The sequence below is a fragment of the Cyprinodon tularosa genome, unplaced genomic scaffold (assembly GCF_016077235.1).
Source record: "Cyprinodon tularosa strain WSP-4 unplaced genomic scaffold, ASM1607723v1 ctg306, whole genome shotgun sequence".
NCBI classification, from domain to species: Eukaryota; Metazoa; Chordata; class Actinopteri; order Cyprinodontiformes; family Cyprinodontidae; genus Cyprinodon; species Cyprinodon tularosa.
Genome location: NW_024039015.1, coordinates 485,674 through 508,782, shown reverse-complemented (window position 1 = coordinate 508,782; position 23,109 = coordinate 485,674). Strand labels below are relative to the sequence as shown.

General features: G+C 37.1%; 1 protein-coding gene across 3 annotated transcripts in view; it reads left to right on the top strand.

Moving 5' to 3' along the window:
- Window positions 1-23,109, top strand: part of LOC119787944 (partitioning defective 3 homolog) — a 502,126-nt gene that overhangs the window by 214,664 nt on the left and 264,353 nt on the right. For all 3 annotated transcript variants that reach the window (XM_038292032.1, XM_038292030.1, XM_038292033.1), the window contains exons 9-12: window positions 3,415-3,639; window positions 4,063-4,262; window positions 11,780-11,919; window positions 12,546-12,674. In XM_038292032.1, the coding sequence (XP_038147960.1) occupies window positions 3,415-3,639; window positions 4,063-4,262; window positions 11,780-11,919; window positions 12,546-12,674 (694 nt within the window). The remainder of the gene's footprint in view (window positions 1-3,414; window positions 3,640-4,062; window positions 4,263-11,779; window positions 11,920-12,545; window positions 12,675-23,109) is intronic.

Genomic DNA, 23,109 nt, shown 5'->3' with positions numbered 1-23,109 from the left:
GGTCCCACTGGTCAACCAAAACACACACCTCGTGCATAGCAAGGAGGGGTTAAAAGGAGCTATGGTGTTGGTCAGACTTCAATCTGGAAGCCAAACGTAGACAGTAGAAGAACTACTGCCTTGTTTGTACATGCCCAGTGCACATGGTTCTGGTTAATCGGCTCGTAGACACTCAAAGCTCTGCCTAAACAGCACAAACACCTCACAAGGGCTGACTGAATTTCAAACATGTTTGATATTCTCCCAACCTTGTGATTCCTGATTGGGAGTTGGTCGTAATTGGCTGAGAATCAGCCCGAAAAGGTCAAAAGCTCATACAGTGTATGAGAGCCTTAGTTACCTGAATCTTCAGCAGGGGACTCAAAACTGAGTGGACACTCTAAAGAGTCTGAAAGAACTTTGGCTTATTGGCAAAGAGGAAAATAAGCTATAACATTTCAAAGCAGATGGAGACATATTTCAAACCAAATCAACCAGGGAATCCTGTTTTGTACCACCTACACCCCCCACCCTCCCATAGACCTCACAGGCCTTTGGTCTTGGTTAGATTTGAATAGAAATAAAGTGATGGAGGTAAGCTACCTCCCCTCTCTGCACCTCCTGGATCTTCCATGATTATGTTCCACAGAGAGTGACAATTCAAAGTGATAGTCTAATCTTCTAGGATTGTTTTGCATGGGTAAATATTTTGAGGAGCTTAATCTGACTGAATGTAATGATGCATTGATGGGGTAATTTATTATTTAATCAGGCTCGCACAGAGGTTGATTACCAGAGTGATGGTGGTGTATATTTGCATGTGGGAACCCTTGGATAAAAACACATGCATATATACGCACAATCGAGTACACACCTACTTATCCAGACATCAATGTGAGTTTGTGACTGATTTTTGTAAATTACCATAAGAATAAAGACGTGAGAGCCGAAATCCTGCAGAATAGGCTAGGTACTGCATTTAGGACTTGGCTTTGTAACATTACTTCCATTAAGGGCTAAATGCATTGTTAGCTGTTGTTATTTAGACACATTGTTGGTTTTGTTAAGGAAGATCTAAAAATATGAGTTCAAACATCAAATCAAGCCTCTACCTCTCTTTGTCAATGCTTTGGTCTTTCCAGAGTAGAATTGATTTACAATGGCTCGTAAAAGCTTTTTAATAGTTTATGGTGCTATAAACCAAAACAAGTTACATATTCTATTTAGTAAACAGACTGAACATGAATTGAGCCTTCCTGGTCTTATCAAACAGAATACTTTATAATACAGGTTTCTTTCTTCTAGACAGCATGGAGTTAGGTACCCTGTTTAAGGGAATAACCGCTGTGTCTTATAAGTGGCTGGAATCAAACCCCAACTTTCCTAATGCAAGCCTAGCCTAGCTTAGAAATCATCCACCCATTTGTTGACCATGATTTTTCCTCTTCTTCACTCATTCAATGCGAGGAATCAAACAGACTAATACTTAATTTTGAAGTTTAATTAAAAAAAAAAACAGTATCAGGTTTTAAAAAATGTAAATCTAAATAAAAATCTGAAAAATGTGTTGTGCATTCGATGTAAACTGGCTCAAGATGACTCGCAGGCAGAGGTGGAAAGAGTACTAAAAAATTGTAATTGAGTAAAAGTATCTTTACTTTGCCTAAATTTTACTCAGAGTAAAAGTACAATTACCCATCTCAAAATTTACTCAAGTAAAAGTACAAAATTACTTCATTTAAAATGTAATTTGAGTAAAAGTTACTTAGTTACTTTGAGTTATTTAATGCAAAAAGGATGAGTCATGAATTGAATTGACCACAAGGTGTTTTAATCGATTTTAAGGCGTATTTCAGTGGACATCCATACTTGCAAAAGATCAGCTGGGCTAAGGAACATACTTCCTCACAGCACAAGGACAGTCACAACCTGAACCATAAAGTGCAAACAATTTTCAATCCTACTGTCCAACAGACAACACCATGATAGGTAAAGTTTTCAAAATGCACACAAAATTAAATGCCCAAAAGATACCAGAAATCAAACTAAAACGCAACAGGATCCCACTGTTATTAACAAGCTCCTCATTTAATGATTTTAACTGACACTTATTTTACTTTAATAGCGATTTTTAACTGACACTTGTTTTTACATCAATTGCTTATATGTTTGAATTGTGTAAATAAAGTGCAGTTAAAAGTCAAAAGTCTTCTTCTATTTTTGAATGGCGATTATGTGTCGGTTCCGTGACACAGGGGTTTAAATTTCCGGCCGCATTTAATTTTTTCACTGTCTACAAATGTAGCGAAGCAAAACTACTTAGGTTAAAATTTACTAGAGTAAAGGTAAAAATTACATATTTCAAAAACTACTCAGAAAATTACTCATAAAAAGTACTCAGTTACAGTAACGTGAGTAAATGTAATTTGTTACTTTCCACCCCTGCTCGCAGGGGTGGAAAGTAACAAATTAACAAATTGTGATGTGATTTACTTTGTTAAAGGCTGCAAGTAAACTTGAGGAGGTCTCTCACAGCTTTGAAACATGTCCTGACTGAGTTTGTCCCTGTTCTCTCTCAGATTTTAATGGAAAACCTTCAAATTGTAGTATTTAAGTCTCACCTCAAGTGAAATCTTGATTGCTTATCCTTTATAACTGTATTGGATTCACTATTCATAAAGCAAGTAGATCTCCTACTTAAGGCTCTCACAGGTGTTTTAACAGAATGTCTTTCCCCCCAAAAAACACCCTCACATCTTGATACTCCCACCACCATGCTGTTCTGTACTGATCATATTTTAAGGCTGATTTACATTATTAGCTTTCCACTGAGCGTTTTTTATGTAGGCTCTTCAGTGTGTTTGCTGTGTTCCCTACATCACTCTTGGAAAATTGACAATATGGGTGCTTTGCTTCCTTCTAACAAAGACTTTTCTTGTCCCTCTATGATAGACAAGAGATATTGCTAATAAACCTGACTAAATGATTACTTTTGTCTGGAAAATTGAGCTTTTGTCTGAACTCATTTGATTCATCTCACTTGGGATGATTTGGGTGTGGCTGTATGATGCATGCTTGTTTGTGTTACAGTTTATTTTCTAAAGAGCCTCTACAGTATTCTGTGTGAGTCTTTTACTCAAATCACACAAAGACTCACAAACACACATTATAAAGTGGAAGTTTCCTTGGAAAGTTTAAACAGACAGAATAGTAGCTAATCACTTATTCATGATGTGCTGTTTGTGCAGCATGTAGTAATGCTGGCTATTTCATATAATGTGAAGTTTGTCTGCTATATTAATGACTATATGTATTTAGTAGTGTACCTTTAGCTCTCTATATCCCCATTTAACTCAGCAGAATGCAGCTTTCCCCATGTATGGTATATAGGTATGTTTCTAATGATATCACCCTCTCATCTTCCTCTTTTTCCAGAGCTCAGAACATTTTCAGGCAGGCGATGCGTTGCCAACGCATTCTTTTCCATGTGGTGCCTGCGTCCATGAAGAGGCACTATGATGTACTTGCGGCTCAGAACGAGCTTAGTCCACCCCAGTCTCACAGGGTCCGCTTTAGCCAAGACCCCCAGCAACCAGGGGACCGGACAAGTATGGGTGCAGGGATGCCACCCACATCTGGACAGCAAAGCATCAATCACAAGTGAGTCTGACGTCGAGTTTTAATCAGAGTTGATATATTGATTACTTTTGTCAATGAAAATGTTTCTTTTTGTTTTACAATTCAAATACACGTCAATCCGATCATAAAATGTTTTATGCGTAAACACAGCTATAGATCTATTATTATAAATGGGTAAAACATATTGTGTTTCTCACATTCTCGGTTCTGCATCTAAAATCTATGAAATTGACTGCAAGATGCAATGTTTTTAGTGCAAAGTTAGACAACAAAAATAATATAATAGGATGAAAAAAAAAAAAAAACCAATGAGTAGAAAAAAATCTATTCATCTGGTCACTTTAATTTCCTCAATTCATCCTCAATCATTCTCCGGTTGATCTGTCACTGCTGCTTCTTTCCTTCGTTGGCAGAAAAACTTTAAACTTTGTCTTTTTCCTGCAGTCATCAAGGTCCCCTGTCAGGAAGCACCCCAGAACCAAGTCGGCGGTATGCCACTTTACCGCATGCCTTACCTCACCCCTTAATCTCCAGGACCCCATCAGCGCCTTCTCCCTCCTTGCAGCGTCGAATAAGCACAACCCCAACCAACAACTTCTACCAAAAGAAAAAGGGACGCAGCTTCAACATCCAGCTAAAGAAAGGTAATAAAGCAGGGTTGACTCCACTTGTTGTTTGTTTGCATGTTTAGTGGTAAATAGTGAACACAAATCCAATCACAAGCTTTCAGACCATCTGTACATCTCAATAAAATTAATATCTTATCTCATTTCCAGCTTTCATTCTTTTAAAGATAGCTAGTCATCAGATAAAATGATGAAGTCAAGTTCCAACCCCAAGCTGTTTGCAGCAAAGTGAATAGAAGTCAAATGACCTGGCTGCTGGTAGCCAACATCTGATCCAGTTAACCCTATATTTTGGATCATGAACCCATTTTTTGTCTTTTCCAACGCTTTTTTAAGAGGTTTGATTTATTTTGTGAGACATTGAAGAAAACTACTTTTGTTCTTTGTCTTTAGAACTTTAGTTGGAAAATTAAAGCCATCTAAAAAGAAGAAATTTGCTTAATCTAGCCTTAAACGTTGTCATGATTATCGTCAATGATCTGATCATCATCTGTGAAGGCGTGGGGTCGCTGTAGAAATAACTCATTTAATGATCTCATTTTAAACCAGCAACAAAACTGGCAGATTTTATGTTTCACATTTCTTGATCTCAACATCACTGGCTTAAAAACCAAAAATAATTCAGCCTTCAAAGCAAATAAAAAAAACTCTTTTTCTTCCTTCCTAATTCAAAATAAACAAATTGTTAATTAATACATACCAAACTAAGTAGAATGGACTTTTTCTAGAGCCATTTAAAGTCAATTAGTCCTTGTTTTTCTAAGATGGGCCAAAGAATCAGAATCAAAATTACTTTATTACTTTGCAGGATGTTTTCCTCTTGCAGTGCAACCAGTTACAAAAGTACACTGCAAAAACGATCGAGAAATAAGTAAAAATTTCTTAAATTAAGTGTATTCACCCTTAATTTGAGCAGGTAAATGAGATAGTTTGCCAATAGAATGAGTATTTTTACTCTTAAAATAAGATAATTAGATAATATGCACTTGAAATAAGACAATGCAGTTGTGTTTTCTTATTTTAAGTGTAAATTTTCTTGTGCCATTGGCAAAATGTCTCTTTTACCTCCTCTATTCAAGAACAAATGCACTTATTTTAAGAACAAATGACTTATCTAGATTCATTTTTTTGCAATGTACAATAGAGCAAAATAAAATGTGATATAATAACACAGAATAAAATAAGTAAAATTACAACCCAAACAGTATAATTAAACCCTTCCCATATAAACTGTGTAAAATAAGATAAGAAGAAGATAAAATAAGGATCTTAGATTATGCTCTCTATACCATGTAACCTAAGTTACATCACTGAATTTGAAATATTAGGTTTCTGCAGAAAGTTTTTGAGACCTCAGATACTAAAAAGAAAACTTCATAAATCAGTTGAATCAGCTCTTTCTATTTATCTGCGTTCACTAACATTTAGTCTGTAAGTGAAGCAGTGTTGAGGTGACATGCCCCTGCCAGTTCTCCTCCTCTCTGCCTCTGTGTATGTTCACTCTTATGAGCAGATGTTTAGCCGGAAGCTGGAAAATAGACCGGCTGCAGTGAGCTTCTGGGAATTGTACAGCGGTAGGGGCAACAGTTCCAAATAAATGCAACAAACCTGAGGGAAATGAAGTCACAAACTGCTCTAATATGTTTGGCAAGGATTTCTGAGTATTGCCAGCTTACTTTGTAGGCAGTGGGAGGGATGTTGTATTTGTTATACAGTGACATGCTTTTTTGGCTTGTTTTGTATAAAAATAACTTCTTATTTTAGGAATCCCAAGTTGGGATAATAAACAAAATAGTTTGTATTCTGTAGGCTCACAGATTGAAATTGTAAATTATGGTTGTTGATGGCCAAAAGTGGTCACACTCATGGTTTAATCGGAACTTAATCGAATGGAAAAGCCTCCATTGTAAACTCACAGCTACGGCTAAGTTTAGCTAAAAACTGATTATTGCCCAAATGTTATTGTGTCAGAAAAATTTCGAAACATGTAAATTCACTGGGTTGGAGGAGCTGGGAAATGCAGCCCAGAAATCCATTTTGACATTTTCATTTAATTGCCGACAGACTTTCTCACTACTAATGCTCTTTTAGATGGGCTGTGGCAGTTTTGTTGTCGACTGGATGTAATTGTTGTGATTCAGTCTAAGTGGCTCAGAGTTCCAAGTGGCAGGAGCAGATCTTGAATGGCACATTAACAAGAGTGCCCTAATCAAATACTTCTGTTGAAAACAACATACGCGCCCCATTAAGCCTTTGTCATGTCCGCCAGCCTCTCCTCATGTTTGCTGTTTAATTGGCTTATTGGAGCCAGGATTCTAACTAATCTAGAAGGGGATACAATTACTTTTATCCTGGTCTTCTATTACCCAAAATAAAGACGTCAGTGGTTAATTACGAAAGGCCTATTAGAGATGTATTCTCCTAATTGCCTGATTGGACCATTAATGACAGTATCTACTGATGGAGACAGGAGTTTGATTCTGTTCATTAGGCTGCGTCTTGGAACATGGATGGAAGGAGGATCAGAGTAGGAAGCACAGCAAGGACTTGTATATGCAAGTTTGGAAAGAGATAAGAAACTTACACATGCTCATCATGTCAATCATTTTTTTTATTAATTTTTTTTTTCTTTTACCAAAGAAGATATAAAACACCCTACATCCCCACTAATATTTGGATAAATGTAGTTTTAATAATTTTTTTGCTTGTTTGTTTTTAACCTCTTACACCCTCAGGGGGTATAAATAAATTTCTGCCTGACAAAAACACACAAAAGTAAATCACTTATAGCCTCACAGCTATTAGATTTAAGAAGAAACTTTTGGTACCTCTGTAAAGGTAAGATGTCATAGAATGGTTTTCTGGTGTCAGCGCCATTGTAGCTTTGACCCTGCCTGAAATATTAGGGACAAAATACAAAATATTTTGCATTTTTTGAACCTCGCCAAAATTTTCTTTAAAATAAACATTGCAAAACACTGCCAAAATATTATTTATAGCACACAAAAGTAGTACAGACTTTTAAGTCTAAATGTTGTGTTAAAATATACCAAATTTGGACTCAATCAGATGAATCATATTTATTTTAGAAAGGTATTAGTGAGAAATTTCTTAGGCGGAGAGGCCATTTTGGCACATTTATCCAAAAATGTCACCAAACTGTGCCAAATGTGTTTTTTACATCAATACTGGGGGTTTGTTAAAATTACGAGGTCACGTAGCAGCTGGACCCACCGGTGGGTCCGTAGGGTTCTAGGGGTTAAGATATTTGATCACCTGTTGTGGGTTAAAGCTACAGTGTGTAATAATTACAGGGATATACAGTCAGAAATGTAATATATTATACATAACTATGTTATTTATCATCATCTATGAGCTCAGCCTCTAACCTTAATATTTGCGTTGCCTTAGAATTCGTTATTTATAATTACATAGGAGCGGGTCTCGCAGCCATGGAGGCAGACATCTACGGCAGCGCAGAGCCAACAAACTAGCGATTGTGAGATTGCCCATTACGCTCGAAAGTAACTACGGCAAGTTGAGAGAGATGAACTGAGACGGTACTGAACACACAGACTAATGAAATACTATCTGTAAAATTATCTATGTAAACAAACCTCATCACTTGAGAAGGTAGGTGATGCGGGGGGGGGGGGGGGGGGGGGGTATTCATGTTGCTGCGGTCTGCAGTCTGGACGTTAGATGTCGCTAAAAATTACACACTGTAGCTTTAAACAGTAAAGTTCAAATAAATTGGTTTATCTCTACACAAGTAACAATGTGTTTTGGTAATTGTCATGTTAACCATCTAATCTTATCCAGGTTTCAAATATTTATCATTAATTTGTGAAAGAAGAATTCATTTATTTATTCATCAGTTTTATAGGCTTTTTAAAAGTCCAGTAGTGTGATCTTATCACCAACATTCCTGAGAGCTGGTTTATTGGTCTTTTAATTGTACTTTTGGTTATTGTATCCAAACAGTTTAATATTCAGCCCCGTCAGAACCCATTTTCTGTCACTGTGTGGTTGTTTTTTTTTTTTATATGAAGGGAAAATAAAATTAATCCCATTGCTGTTATATCCCAAACTCCCTTTAATGGGTAGTTTTATACACGTTTTTATTTGACATGTATAAAATAAACCCACTCACTGGTTAATTTTTGAGACAGAAACCCAGATTCCACCTCTGCGCTTTGCACATTTCTTGCAATGTTGCCTTGGTTTCTTTAAAGCGAAATTGAATTCACTTCCTCTATGTGAGCTTATAAAATGAGCTGTTTTATGAAGCAGATTTTTTGGTTTTGTTTTGATTTTAGGCTTTTGACTGAACTATTTACCAAAGGGAATTTGGCTACAAATCTCAGTCAAGCTGGTAGAGACTGATTTTGAAACGGATATTTCCTTCTTGGTCAGCAGCTGATAACTCAAGCCCACACATAAAGAGACAACTGAGGCTAGGGACCCCAAAAGATCTTAAACACACAGGGGAGGGAGTCTCTGCTGAATTGCTAGACCTGTCAACACCTGCCAGGAGCGGCAGGGGGCCAGAGAAGAGAGCACAGCGGTCCTTAGCCCAGCCTCACATCAGTGCTGGCATCCTCAGCATCCCCACACCTTCCCAGGGCAGCACCCATATGCACAGTCAGTGTAGTAACAGTGAGCCCCTGATATTAGCATCTTATAGGTAAAATTTTTAATATTTACTCATGTATTTTTATCTTGAATTTTGTGTTTTCAGCAAATTTTCCTTGTCTATCAGTTCTGAACTTTAGATTTTGTATTTTTTTTTTTTTTCATTAAATCTGCAAGAAACCACTCCAGCTTCCGTTCTTGCATTTGGGTCCTCTAAAAACCTCAGAACAACCTGACGAAAGGTATATGATGTATTCAACCCTAAAATGCATCCTTTAAATCCCTAAATGTATAACCCATTTATACAGGTAATAAAGGTTTCATATGTTTATTTCACAAAGAATCTGCAAGATCTGTTTAAATTATAAATTGTTGGATCAAGATGCTTTGTAATAATCTGGCAATGAAGAGAAAGCTATGAATTCACATTTGAGTTTGAAAAAGGAGCTGCTCACATTTACTTTTTTAAGTAACTAAAATGCTTAACGGGCCCCTAATAAGACAAACTTCTGTAGTAACTATACGAACAACCTTGCATTAAAAGTTTAGCAGTCATGAAGACAAACTGCATATTTAATGTTCGGCATAAATGATGACAGTCTGCTCAGTTATCATGGTGCTCTGATGGAGAGATCAGAAAGCATCATTATCCTCAACAGCTCCACTTTCTATCTCCATAAGCAATCTCTTTACCCTTCTACAAGTTTGTTTGCATGAAGGAGTCAGGAAAAAGTTGTCATCCTCGTAGCGTTCCTTTTTCATCACCTCATCACTGTCAGGAGGCTGACAGACAGATCGACAGCCTGCCTGAGAGACACATGGGGGAAAGTAGGTCATGATGAACTATCAGAGGTGCTGACTGCTCTGTGAAATGAGCAGCTAGTTTGACATGAATACTAATCACTGCTGTTACCGTTTGAAAAGCCTCAGCTGAAAACCGTGTAACGTAACTTTCCAACCAGTCCGCTAAAAACACGCAGCATAGTTAGTCCTATAGGACTTTTAACCATCTTTCTGATCACACTGATTAATTAATTTTCCATTGAGGCTGTTAAATTTTTTAATGCTATATCAAAGAAATTTCAAACTTGATTTACTTTCAACCATCTTGCCATTATTTAGAAGAAGCCAGTGGTATCTAATTAGCAGAGGTTATATATTCGCCCACTCTTTATCAGAAAAAATATGTTTAAATGTCGAAAGTCAACCAGTTCAAAAATAAAACCTCTTTAGTTTATCAAACTAATCTTAGGCCAAGATAATGTTAGTAAACAGGAACGTAATAGATATTCAGTTTTATTGAAAGGGGTAAAATCCCAAACACACCAGCACCTATGTTAAAGGTATACTATGCAACCGGTGTTGATTTTCCAGCGAGGCTCCCCCCAGAGGGCGAAAGTAAAAGTGCACTGTCGTAAATATGCACAGCTGTTCTCCTGGTTTCTCCGTCAAGCCAGGCGCGGTTGTTTTGAGCTTAGCAGACAGGCGAATGCAACGAATGACTAACACAGTGAAAGTATGAACATGCATACAGAGAGAGAGAAACCATTCCAATGTTACTTACAATCGCATCAGCAGAAACGCGAGGTCTGCCTTGCAGCCTTCTTTTTATTTTAGCTCTCGCCATTCGGAAAAAGCTTGCCCGATGTTCACCCGTGTACGACTCCTCTCTCTGTCCAGAGCCCTTTTCCTCTTTCTTGCCTGCTCCGACATGGGCTTTCGCTGTTTCCTCGCTGGTTCCGCCATTATAACTGCAGAAATATCGCCACTGTGCTAGCAACGAGCATGCTTTTAACTGGGGGCGTGTAGCAGTTCTCGCCGTAAAGCAAGACTGACTCTCGCGAGACTTCTGAGCCTGTGGGTGTGGGCCGAGGGCTTCTGCAATTGCAAGTACGGTATTTCCCCCACAGACCACCAGGGCGGCCGAGAATACCTTTGTTCAACCATAAATGACTCATTTAATCATCCAAAACGTTATGGAACACATTAATTAACTGAAAAATGTTGCATAGTGTGCCTTTAAGAAGGGATTGCCACTCTTCTAAAGGTGATTATAATTGTTTAAGTAAGCAATTTGTACTTTACAACATGTTGCAACACACTTCTCAAAATGCTTTACCAAATGGTCGGTTAACAAGTACATTTTCATTCATTTCAAATTGATCATATTCGTAAAACGATGCATTTAGTTTAGCTTATAATAGGAATTGGTGGAAGGTTTTTTTTTTGTCTGAGGAAATGCTGCAGAATGCATAGAGTCAGTGACTTGCAGTATTCTTTCCTCTTGGATTAACATACAAATACAGTGGAGAGTCGCTTTCATTATGTTGTTAATATTCCAGCAAGCATTCCCTTACATTGATAATGCATGTGACAACACTGCTATCCAAAGGGGCTAACCGGGCTTACCAAATCCTGATCTGGTTATCCTGAAGAATCACCTAACAATTTAAAACGTTTGATTAAAAAAGGCTTAACAATTTTAAAAAGCAGCACATTATAGATCATTGTTACAACTTCAAAACTTTAGTAAATCACAAAACAAAAGAACAATTAAGAACCAACAATGTCTGAAGCCCAACAGGCCTCTGTCAGAGTCAGAGTTTAACATTTGACAATACAAGACTGCTCTAAAAAGACAATCTATTGGAGAGACCCAAAGCACAAAGCACTGCTTACTGAACAACACCCTCAAACAGGAATTCAAAGATATAACCCAGAACACAGACGAGACAAACGTTAAATAATTGCAATATGTGGAACCCATAGCATGTGGTGTTAAAAGTGATAGAGCACTACAACGAAGAAGAACGTGTAAGGCCGCTTTTGAGGATCTACTTCTGTCTATTTCTCATGTTTTCTATTATTTTATTTTGTTTTGTGTTCTTCTGTCTTACCAGGCGCAGAGGGTCTTGGATTCAGCATCACGTCCAGAGATGTCCCTATTGGTGGAAGTGCTCCTATTTACATTAAAAACATTCTTCCTCGAGGGGCTGCCATCCAAGATGGACGACTGAAAGCTGGAGACCGGCTGTTGGAGGTAAAGCAGGGCTTTTGAATCATCTCTATCCATTTTGTTCAGACAATGGGGCGACAGTGGCGTTGGATGTAGGAGTTTGCCCTGAAATCGAAGGGTTGACGGTTCAAGCCCCGACTCCGATTTTCAGTGTCGTTGTGTCCTTGGGCAAGACACTTCACCTGCATTGTCTACTGATGGTGGTCAGAGCGCCAGTGTACGGCAGCCCCGCTTCTGTCAGTGAGCCCCAGGGCAGCTGTGGCTACAATGTAGCTTGCCACCGTCAGTGTGAGTGTGTGCGTGAATGGGTGAATGAATGTAGTGTAAAGCGCTTTGGTCAAGTCTCCTAACTTGAATAAAGGTGCTATATAAGTACATACCATTTACTATTTTTTCAGGAACAATATATATTATGTATTTTTATCCATATTTAAACGTTGAGTAGTTTTTTTGTTGGAGCAAAAATCTCTGTGACCCTTTTAAGATGAACAATGTTTAGATCCTGAATCTGATCGATGGTGATGCTAAAGTAGAAAACATCTTTCATTCCCCCTTAAGATGACTGTGGGGAAAGGATCATGTTATGTTTAGGTGAGCATCTTGTCATTCTTAAGTTTGCTCTTTGTGATTGCTGAACATTTCGCCTCCAGGTTAGTGGGGTGGACCTGAATGGAAAGAGTCAGGAGGAAGTGGTGGCCCTACTTAGAGCTACCCCCATGGATGCGATGGTGAACTTGCTGGTGCTTCGTCAGGAGGACCCCATACTGCCTCGAGAAGTGGTCAGTACTGTACTACACTCTCAGCTTATGGGTTTCTCTGCTGGTTTAACATTTAGATATATGGATATATTTTTAAATGTTATAGTGGGAAGAAAAAGTATTCAACCTTTTGTTCCAGTTAAATAAACAAGAGATTGATGGATTTCACTCAGTCTGCACTTTATTTTTATCTTTGCAAAGAGAGAACAATTCATCATACGACCGTTATATCACAGTAATCAGCCCTGTTCTGCCTGGGCAGCATTCGTTCCCCCTTACTTACAATAATGGAAAGTTGTCAGAGTCAAAAGAAATTACAGACGCTTTGGTTAAACAGTAACATGTTATGAATAAACTTTGAGAATGAATCTGGTTTGTTATGGGAAAAAGGCATGTCTTGTCTAAAAACACACCCTCACACAGGGGAATTGTGTGGCCTTGCAGGTGAAACAGGCTGAGTGAAAACTTTCATAGTGAGTTAATAGCATAAATTATTATATGAAATAGGAGAAACTAAAATTTCTGACTACACTGTTGATAAAAAAAAAATTTAATTGAAGTTTGAATGTCAGCTATAATATAGTTTCCAATTTGGAACTGTTTTATTTAATGATTTTTCTGTTTTTCATCGTAGCAACTGCATAGTCTGTCTAATGTTTTACTTATTTATAAGGTCAGTACATGTCTGCAGTACAAGTGCAATAAGTCAAGTGAACTACTCCCTTAGCTCTCTGCTGTGCAGATATTTTTATATCTAAAGGAAACATATTCCACAACATTACATTTTTTTTGTACTCTTTTTATATCATCTGTTGTATTTTTATCTTTAATGGCATCTTGCTTTAACTGTTTGTACTTAATATAAGCTACTGGAACCAGAATTTTCCTGAAGGAGTAATCCCAACGGATAAATAAAGTTGAGTCAAAGTCTGAGTCTAAGTCTAAACATCCTGTTGCCTCCTGTGAGGTTTGACATCACTACTATTTATTTCACATGAAGGCCACTTAAAACCATTCAAATGGCCAAATTTCTTAGTGTACTGCAAACAAACTCTGCAACGGTGATAGTTGTATTATTTATATTCAAATGATTGCTGGAATTTATAAAATCCCTTTATTGTCCTTCAATGGGGGAATTGTGGTTTAACAGTAGCAGAATCATTACAAAAAAGTGGTCACACAATGTGCGCCTTAAAAGTGTATAGAAATAACAGAATAAGTGACGAAGCTTAAAAATAAACCAAATAAAATTCTGTACTGTACAGTGTTTTTGCAAATATAAATACTGTGCAGTCACCCAAAGAATAAGTAATCAATATAACGCTGTGGATAAAACAGGGTTCCCGCGGGTCCTTAAAAAGTCTTAAAAGGCATTGAATTCTTCAAAATAAAACTAAGGCCTTAATTGGTATTAAAATGTCTTAAATCCGTCTTTCGTAGGTCTTAATTTTTAAAACATCATAAATAGGATTATTTTTATTATGATTTATTTTTGTAATCTAAATAAAACATTAAAATTTACTTTTTTTTTTATTTAAAAAAATGATGGCTCGCCATTATTGGTTCCATCCCGATAGCGGAACCAATAAAAGCGTTGTTGCGGCCGGAACATTTGGGAGATGCACCATTAACTTTTTGTCTGGAAAATATGAGCAAGTGTAAATGTAACCAAAGTTCTCTATCCAGCCAAGAGTTTTCTCCATGGCTAAAACCAGTACCAGGGAAAATACATGAGGCACAGTTTATTTTGTGCAAGAAGCGATTCAAGCTCGGAACGATGGGAATTAAGGCAGTGGAGTCACATGCAAAGTGCGAAAAACAAAGCGTCAAAATGGAGTTACCGAGAAACAGCCGATATTTCTCAGTTTTGTTCCACCCTTGTCTCTGCAACGCCTCCACTTATCACCAAATCAAACATACTAAAAAAACAATACAAAGAAAAATAGCTGCAAAAAAGACTTGGTTATGTTGTGGCTTTAAAACTGATTTGTTTTGTTCCCTGCTAAAACAAAGTTTGTGAATTCAGTTAAATAGTTGTTAAAATATATCTGTCATTTGTGTGTTTTTAGCTTTCTTCCTGTATGGGAAACTTTTCAAAATTTTAAACATTAGTGCAGTGGTTTATGTTAAAATAAACCTTAGGGTTAAGTTGTCTCAAGCGGGTTTTTCTTGTGTTTCTTGGTCTTAAATTTTCATTTCAACTGTCATTAAAAAGTCTTAAAAAGTCTTGAATTTAACTTGCCTTATTCTATAGGAACCCTTTAAAATAGCAGCAACACCAAAGATGTGCAATATGACTGCAGCATGTTATTTAAGAGAATTTCACACGTGGTGCAGCTTTAAAGATATTTGAACATAACCATACTGTTCAAAATGAAAACAGGCCATCTATCTATATACTTGGTTTTCATGAGAAAATTCTTTCAACTTCTTTGTGTTGATTGTGCAGTAATCTGGTTAACATCATTATTAACATCCTTGGGATATTTGCTTTATGTCTTAACACCCTGCAAATGTAGATCCCATAGTGTCTGTGGTTATGTAGCTTAAACTCTCCCTAAAGCTTTGATATTTCTTGTCATTTTGTGGTTAAAATCTTAGTGTAATTCTGCTCGGGTAATCAAGTGAAATAGCTCCCTTTTCCCTTTGCTGAAATAACTTGTGAAGTGCAGGCTGCCTTGAAATTGCATTTGCTGTTTTTTTTTTTTTTATATTCATAGATTTTTCTCTCTTAGTGGTTTAAAGAAGTATTTTCAATGCCTTATTTCACTCCATTTTAGCTCCTTACAACAGCCCTCATTCCATTTACTAAGATGAATAAAAACTCTTTTGAATAAATAGATTATATGAGTCGAAAATGCAGACATATAGAATATGAAGTTTTGAGGTTAGTTCGGAAGCAACAATTCTCTCATTTATAGACCCAGACAGGATGAAAAGAAAGTGCACTGCTTTCAGTTTGATCATTAAACTGATCTTTAAGATCTTTCTAAGTTTTTGTAAAACTGGAGTTCAAACAGACAATGCCTCTTCATGTATCATCAACCAGAAGCCAAATGATAAAGGTTGCAAGTGCTAATATACGAGCCTTTGCTGTATTTTGGTGTTTTAAAAGGTTTAAGAAACAACCAGATGCTGCTAATATTCAAGCAGAAGTTTGAATTTTTTTTTGAGTGGGAAGCATATGGGATTCTTTTGATAAAAAAGGAGGGAACAGTTGGAACAGATGGTCTTGCAGTGTAATCTTAAGTGAGAACATGTTCTCCTTGTGCATACGTATGTTCTTTCATCATAGTTCCATAAAAAAAAAAGGAATGGTGACAAATCAAACATTTAAGTAATGATTAAGGAATTGTCCCTAGATTTGAGATGATTTGTGCTGGGGTGTTGATGACTCACCTGTCCAGGTTAGTGACCTACTCATTATCTCATCCAATGACAGCTCAGCATTAGCACCAGATTCACAAATGGAAGGCATTCAAGATTGTTACAACTCTTTTGAAGTTTGAAGACATTTCTCTTCCCATCCAGGAAACTTTCGGAATTCAAAATATCAGGAATAGCTTTGAGTTCGAGGTTTTATACAGTAGCCCAACAAAGCCTTGTTTTGTTTTGAAAACATGCAAACTGAAACGGATAAAGGGCTCCACCCCTTTGGAAACAGGGTCGTTTGGCTTTTTTGTTAGCCTGCAATGCCCCATACCTGTCTAAGTCTCTGAAAGGGGGGTCTGTAAAGGGAATTGTTGGCCTGGCTGAATAGGCAAAGTGTTTTCTAAGGTCACAAGACCAGCTGACTCCTTCAGTCACTGAGTTTTCTGTCATCTTTGGCACCTGTAGCATAAAAATGATATAAATCTCAAACCATGCAAACAGATCTTCATCTGAATGGCTAAAAAAAAAAGAACGGTGTCAGTATTAGTGTTGCGCCGATGCCATTTTTTGGCCCCGATACCGATACCTGGCTGTGCAGTATTGGCCGATACCGATACCATAATAATGTAAAATAATTGCCATCATGGCTTTGCCAAGCTGCTGCCTATCTTTGTGAAGCAGGAAACAATCCAATACAAAGTGAATCCAGTAGAACTTTTTATTGCCTACCAGGAATGGGTGAAAATAGTTGAATAAACGTATGGCTCTCAAAATGGTATCAGTGCCCTATTTGTTGGTACTCGCCGATACCGATACCACCATTTTAGGGCAGTATCGGGGCCCCGTCCGATACTGGTATCGGTGCAACACTAGTTAGTATTTCCTAGTCAAAGCCCACAGTTCGTCATGACTTCATCTTAGAATGAAAGGTTTAGAATCTTTAAGTAGCACAAAGTTATTTAAGTCAATTTATGGAAGGTTTTTTTAAAGAACAGTGGCCAAAATATACAAAGATAAGGTGACAAATGAGGTGACAAATGATCCAGACTGTGAAAAATAGTGGTCTTTTGATTTATTACACTTTTATTTTATCCCCTTATGAATTTGATATCCAAACAAACTTTTTGTGCTCAAATGCACGTCTTTAGTTATTTTCACATACATCCGAAGAAACACTCCTGCAGACAGACAGAGTTATGCTCAGATGCGGCGCCTGCATACAGGGTGACTTTGGCTGTCGCGAAACAGATGGCAGGGCTACTGCCCTCATCCAGCCTGCTCTTAGTGGCTCTGACAGCAGGTGTGGGCTTCACAGCGCCTCAACAGAGCAGGAAGCCCTTTAGTCCAACCCCTCTACTTCCCATAAAACTCAGCCTGCCACCAAGGCTCCTAACCCTGCCAAAGGAGCTGTTAAAACTTTACATTGCTAAAAAAACGAGGCAGATTTTACCACAGAAATGCAGCTCTGTCTTTACATTTCACTCTTTTCTGTCTTACTGACCAACAGCCTAGTTTTATTTATAGAACAGAATGAATATGACACTTCTGTTCAGTTTTCTCTCTTTTTCTGGTTCTTTCTCTCTGTTGCTTCTCAAATACATTTTAACCAATACAGCTTCCTTCAATATTAACTGAATAAATGCAGTGATTTTTGACTGCTTAAAATGCACAATAATCACGTAAAAACTAGCTTGTTAAATAATTGATAATGTATTAGAGTGTTTTGGCTTGATTTTGTTCACCTCTCATTAATATTGCAGTAAAAAAAAGAAAATGAAGGGAAAAAATTACTCAGCATTTTCTATCCTCCAATCACATTAGTAATCCTTGTGGATTGTTTTTTTGTACATTTTTTTTACCCATTTATTTTTGTATATTTTTTGTACTTTGAACCATATATTTTCCAAGTCTAATATCACAGAATTCAATCACCTCCTACATATTTTTCTTTTATGAAAAAATAAATAAATATATAAATCAGATACGGTGGTTGGTGTTTTCCCTGTGACAGTTATTGCAAATAAAGCATGATAGAAAAGCAGATCTGGTAATTACCTTGTGGCCCAGAAATTGTGGATAGATGAATGTGTGTTTGCATGTATATAATCTTCAGAGCAATTGCTCAGATCCACATAAATTTAAACCCATAGATGAACGTTTAGTGGCTGTCATTCATCCAATTGCCTCAGTGACAGGCTGATGATGCTTTGAATTGCTCTGAGTGATAGCAGACACACACATCAACAAACAAACAAACAAAAAACACACACACATAGAAGGCTGCATGTAGTTTAGTATAAACCAGCCCCTGTTTTCGTGCGGTTAACATTTGCCCACTGATGTTTGTGTCATAAATCCCACACATCTTCTTTTGTTTGGATGTTCCATTACATGTTCATTGCACTCTCTCCCCGAGGAATTAATTTATTCTCCCAGCATGCATCACATCCTTAATTAACACCGTCAGAGTGTGTTTTGACATGCTTATGGATGCAATAGCGGCAGCCTTCGATAGCTTTCAATAAACATGCACACCCAGGGAAGATAAAAGGTTAAATTGTTATTGAGCAAAATATGTTAATTGTCCTTTATGGTGTTGACTGTTTCTCACTTTACCCACTGCAGTCCAATGATAAACAGTTTATTTATTTTTACATAAATAAATAGCATTTTGTCAAATTGTTTAACCAAGCTTTTGCAGCCTCCACTAATTTTAACAAGCTAGTTTCCAGGTTTTGCTTGGAAACAACTTACCTTTTCAAAAGTAATGCAGAAAAATCTGTGTGGCCTCTCTGCCGCTTTATTTCCTTAGGTCAACACCAATGCTCAGAAGCTTGCCCAAAGTTTATCCCCATTTAGCTTGTTTTTGGTAAATTTCAAGAAACATAATACAAAGAAGAAACCATTTCTCAGGAGTGTTTAAACGCTTCTAGGGCCCCGTCCACACGAAGCCGAACCCTAGCCTAAACGCACAAATTTTTCACCAAACCAGCCTCTCATCCACACGAAGCCGGCATTTCGGGGGTCTGTAAACAATCTTTTTTTTATTCAGCCTTCAGAGTGGGAAGATTCTGAAACGCCGTTTTCGCGTTTCCATCTTTACGCTCTAACCACATTTTTTTTTTACACGCATGCGTCATAGCGTCGCCTCTAAACACGCATGCGCGACACAGTATCACAACAACAATGGCGCCGTACTGTGTTGAATGGTTGCTGCTCATGCTACTCACCCTGCTGTCGGGCTTACAACAGAATCTTCTTTTTCTGGAATATCTCCAGGAAGAACAGAGCAATACAGACGACATAGTTCGTCACCTGAATTTGACTGAACCACGAAAATGGACCCGCAGGGCAACCATGTATAAATATTAGTGCGCATGCCCAACATTTCGTCGCCTATTTTTGCTTTGGCACGACAGCGCCACTTACAGGCCTGGCATACATTTTGCAGCGTTTTCATGTATTCGTGTGGACGAGCACATTTATTTTACGTCTCCGTCTTTACGACAAACGTTCTGGAAAATATTAGCATTTCGTGTTCGTTTTGACTTCGTGTGGACGGGGCCTAGAACAGGGGTAACCAACATGGTGACCGCACGCACCAAAGGGGCCCTCAAGGACCACAAGGGGTGCCCTTAGAGTCTTCTGAAAATAGAACAACTCAACAGTGAGCTACGTTTGAAATTTCATTGTATTCTGTTGCTCTTCTTTTTTTAATCAGTTATAAAACATTTCATCATTAATCATATATGGCATTTAAGCATTTATAAAGATTTCAAAATAAAAATGTCTAAAATAAAATTAGAAATTTCAAGATACAATAAAGATATGTATATAATGTATGAAGTTTAGGTGAACATTGACTCTTGCAATTCATAGGTCAGTATTGGTAGCCCTTCCTGTGACTCAGTACCCCTGAATTAGCCCTCAATTGTAAAAAGGTTGGTGTCCGCTGTTCTAGAATCTGATAATGCCTGACATGGATTAGACCGACTGTTTTATTGGTATTGGTGCAAAATCATTTCATGTTAACATTAACATGTAGCTGGATCAAATATTTATATATTCTGTACCAATAGTAAGCTATGAAACACATGGTTTAACTTCTTTTTAGTGGAGTTAATAGTTTTGATATATTATTTTTTTAAATATATAATTTTGACTAACAGTTTGTAGCTATGACCTTTATTTTTCAATACTTTCATTACTTTCAGTATTCAGAAATCAAGTTTATCAAGCTATTCTCTTCATCTAGAATAAGACTGGATGTAAATCAAATGACTTTATTTACACCCTAATCGTTTTGCTGCACATTGTTTAGCATTAACAAACCATCACAGCTGTGTGACGCCATACTCTTAATAAACTTAATGTAAGCACTATTGCAGTAACCCAAACATAGTGTTGCTTAAATCATGCTAAACTGTACAGATGTTCTATCTACATCCATGACGGTTCACTTTGTTCTTCTTGCTGAACTTTTGAAGTTTCTCCAATGAGGACTGAATAACTTCCAGATTAATTGAGCCAATAATTGTTTGTCTTTGCTCAGATGCTCTCAGTGCTGAGATTATACCCAAGATAAACAGTTTACCTTGAAAAATAAATAAATAAAATGGTGCTGTAAGTTTGCAGCTTCCTCTTTTAAACCTCTTCTGTTATAACATGTGACACCTGCTATTACACTCATCATCCAAATACACAGTTAATGCAAAACACAAGTTACTTTTAAAGAGAAAAATAAGATATGATTTAATCTTCAGACTCACATACAATGTGCTTAGTGAGTTTCCAACATATACAGCAACACGGGTAGAGCGTGACAACAGCTGTATGTTGTAAGTTTGAAGGTTATTTTAGTTGGAAAAAACTTGAATGCACCACATTTAATCCTTCAACAGGTTAAAAGTTAAAATGCTGCGCTTATTAAGAGTAGATGTTAGAATAGATTAGTACTGTTGGTATATGAATCTTTAAATTAGTTCCTAACTTTTGAAAAAGATTCATATTTTTCCTTGGTTTTTGAGATACTTTAATTAATTTGAAATAGACATGGAGTCAGAGGCGTTCTGAGGGTCTGGAAACTTTGGTCTGTTGTCCATAAAACACTTCAATTCATCCAGTAAACATTCAATAAATGTTTATTCTAGGCATAATTTCCCTACTATGTAATACTGGTTACACATTTTGCTACAATCATTGTTTGGTCTTAGGTTTAGATTGCGGGGATTATTTTCCAGTTTTGTTATATAGGCAGATATCAGGTTTTACTGCACAACAAACTGAAGCAGATGTTGAAAATGACAAAGCACCCATGCTTCCTCCACATATTTACTGATAAAAAGGCCTCTGCACTGATACACCCTCCTCTGTGCCACTATAACATACGCTACTAATCCTGCTCTTATACTCAAACATATGTTTATATCCAAGCATATCCTGAGCATATTAAAAAAAATCCACAAACATTAACAAATGCTAATATGCTCCGTGTAAAATATCACGCGCAATATGGTGCTGATTAGTCACATATGCTTGAGTAGTGTAATAACATTGGCCGTAACGGCCCTGACATCGTTTTGTGCCACTACATGAACAGCATATTTCATTTCCAACCGGCTGGAAGAACAAATGGGCCCATGTAGCCTCAGCTGGAACACGGACGGACACATAAGAGCAATTAAACACTACATTAAAATTCCCTCTTTATGATCATATCACACTTGTCTCTGATCCATTAGTGGCTATATCTGCCAAGCAATGAGAATCTTAATTGCACAATTAATTGCGGTTTCTGATTGATGTGACAGTTAAATTTATGTCACACGCAAGAGTTAAGGACTGGGTAGACAAATGTGTGATGGTAGTGGTGACAATTATCATAGAGTAATGGCCTGTTTCATAAATGCCAGCCTCAGTGGCCCTGATATGGTGGTTTAATATCCCCCTTGTATGTTTTTACCACTGGACTGTAACTGAGTCACTGATGCAGGGTCAGTCTATTAAGACTTTTTTTTTTGTAAAAGAATCATGTTGGTTGAAAAACAGTGGTTTAGAGAAATATAGCTCAATTATAACTTGGAGCCATACCTCTAAGCTGTGTCTTTTGCTCAACTTTCTTCTCCATTCCACTCTTTGTGAAGCATTTTAATCAACTGAGGGATTCCAAAAAAGAAAGTTAAAATCAATCCTCTGGACTTTGTTTTTCCAAGTTTGATGACGTTTTGCTTCCCATCCATCCAGGAAACTTTCCCAATTCAAAATGACTGGATTAGCGTTGAGTTCCAGCTTTAACCCTGTAATGCCAAATGTATCGTATTTGATACATATGGTTTCTGAAATGTTTTGCATCTGACACCTTTTGCATAATTTAATGGTTAAAACTTAGCTCGAAATCCTATTGTACACAATCAGATATACCTGATAACAGCCAGTAGAAGACTACACAAAAAATAATCTTGACTTATCGCATAGTAATACATTTTTATGATCAAAAATGTATTTGTTTTTTCTTTTTACATATTTTGTTAAAAGGGCAAATAAGGACTTCAAACCAAAAAAAGTAATTTTCTGTTTTGTTTTATTCTTGGATCAGGCTTTAAAGGGTTAAAGAGTAGCCCAACAAAACCTGTGTTATGGCTTAGAAAACATGCAAATTGAAAACAGGTCCACCCCTTTAGGGTGGAGCAAAAAATATCTTCAAACTGGAAAACAAAGTCCTTTTTTTAAATGACTGACCTGGATGACTGAGAATCTTCATCAGCATCAACTGAGGGAGTTTATTTAGAATATTTATGGTCAGGTTGACATTAGCACATTACCTAGAGCAACATTCACCAAATTACCCTTTAAATGACTATCATCAGGCAACTTTGGGTTAAGTGGCTTGCCCTGGGTCACATGTGCACATCACATTTTTTTAAGGACATTCCAGGAATATATTCTACCCATTTCCTGTTGAGCTTTCAGTTCTTAGTTTTGCTTGGTCATCACTTTACATGTAGGCCGTAAGAGTTTCTCAGTTAGGTACTGTTTCTTTTTCTTTTTACCCCTTTTCTTTTTGCTCCTTTTTTCAGATTTAATG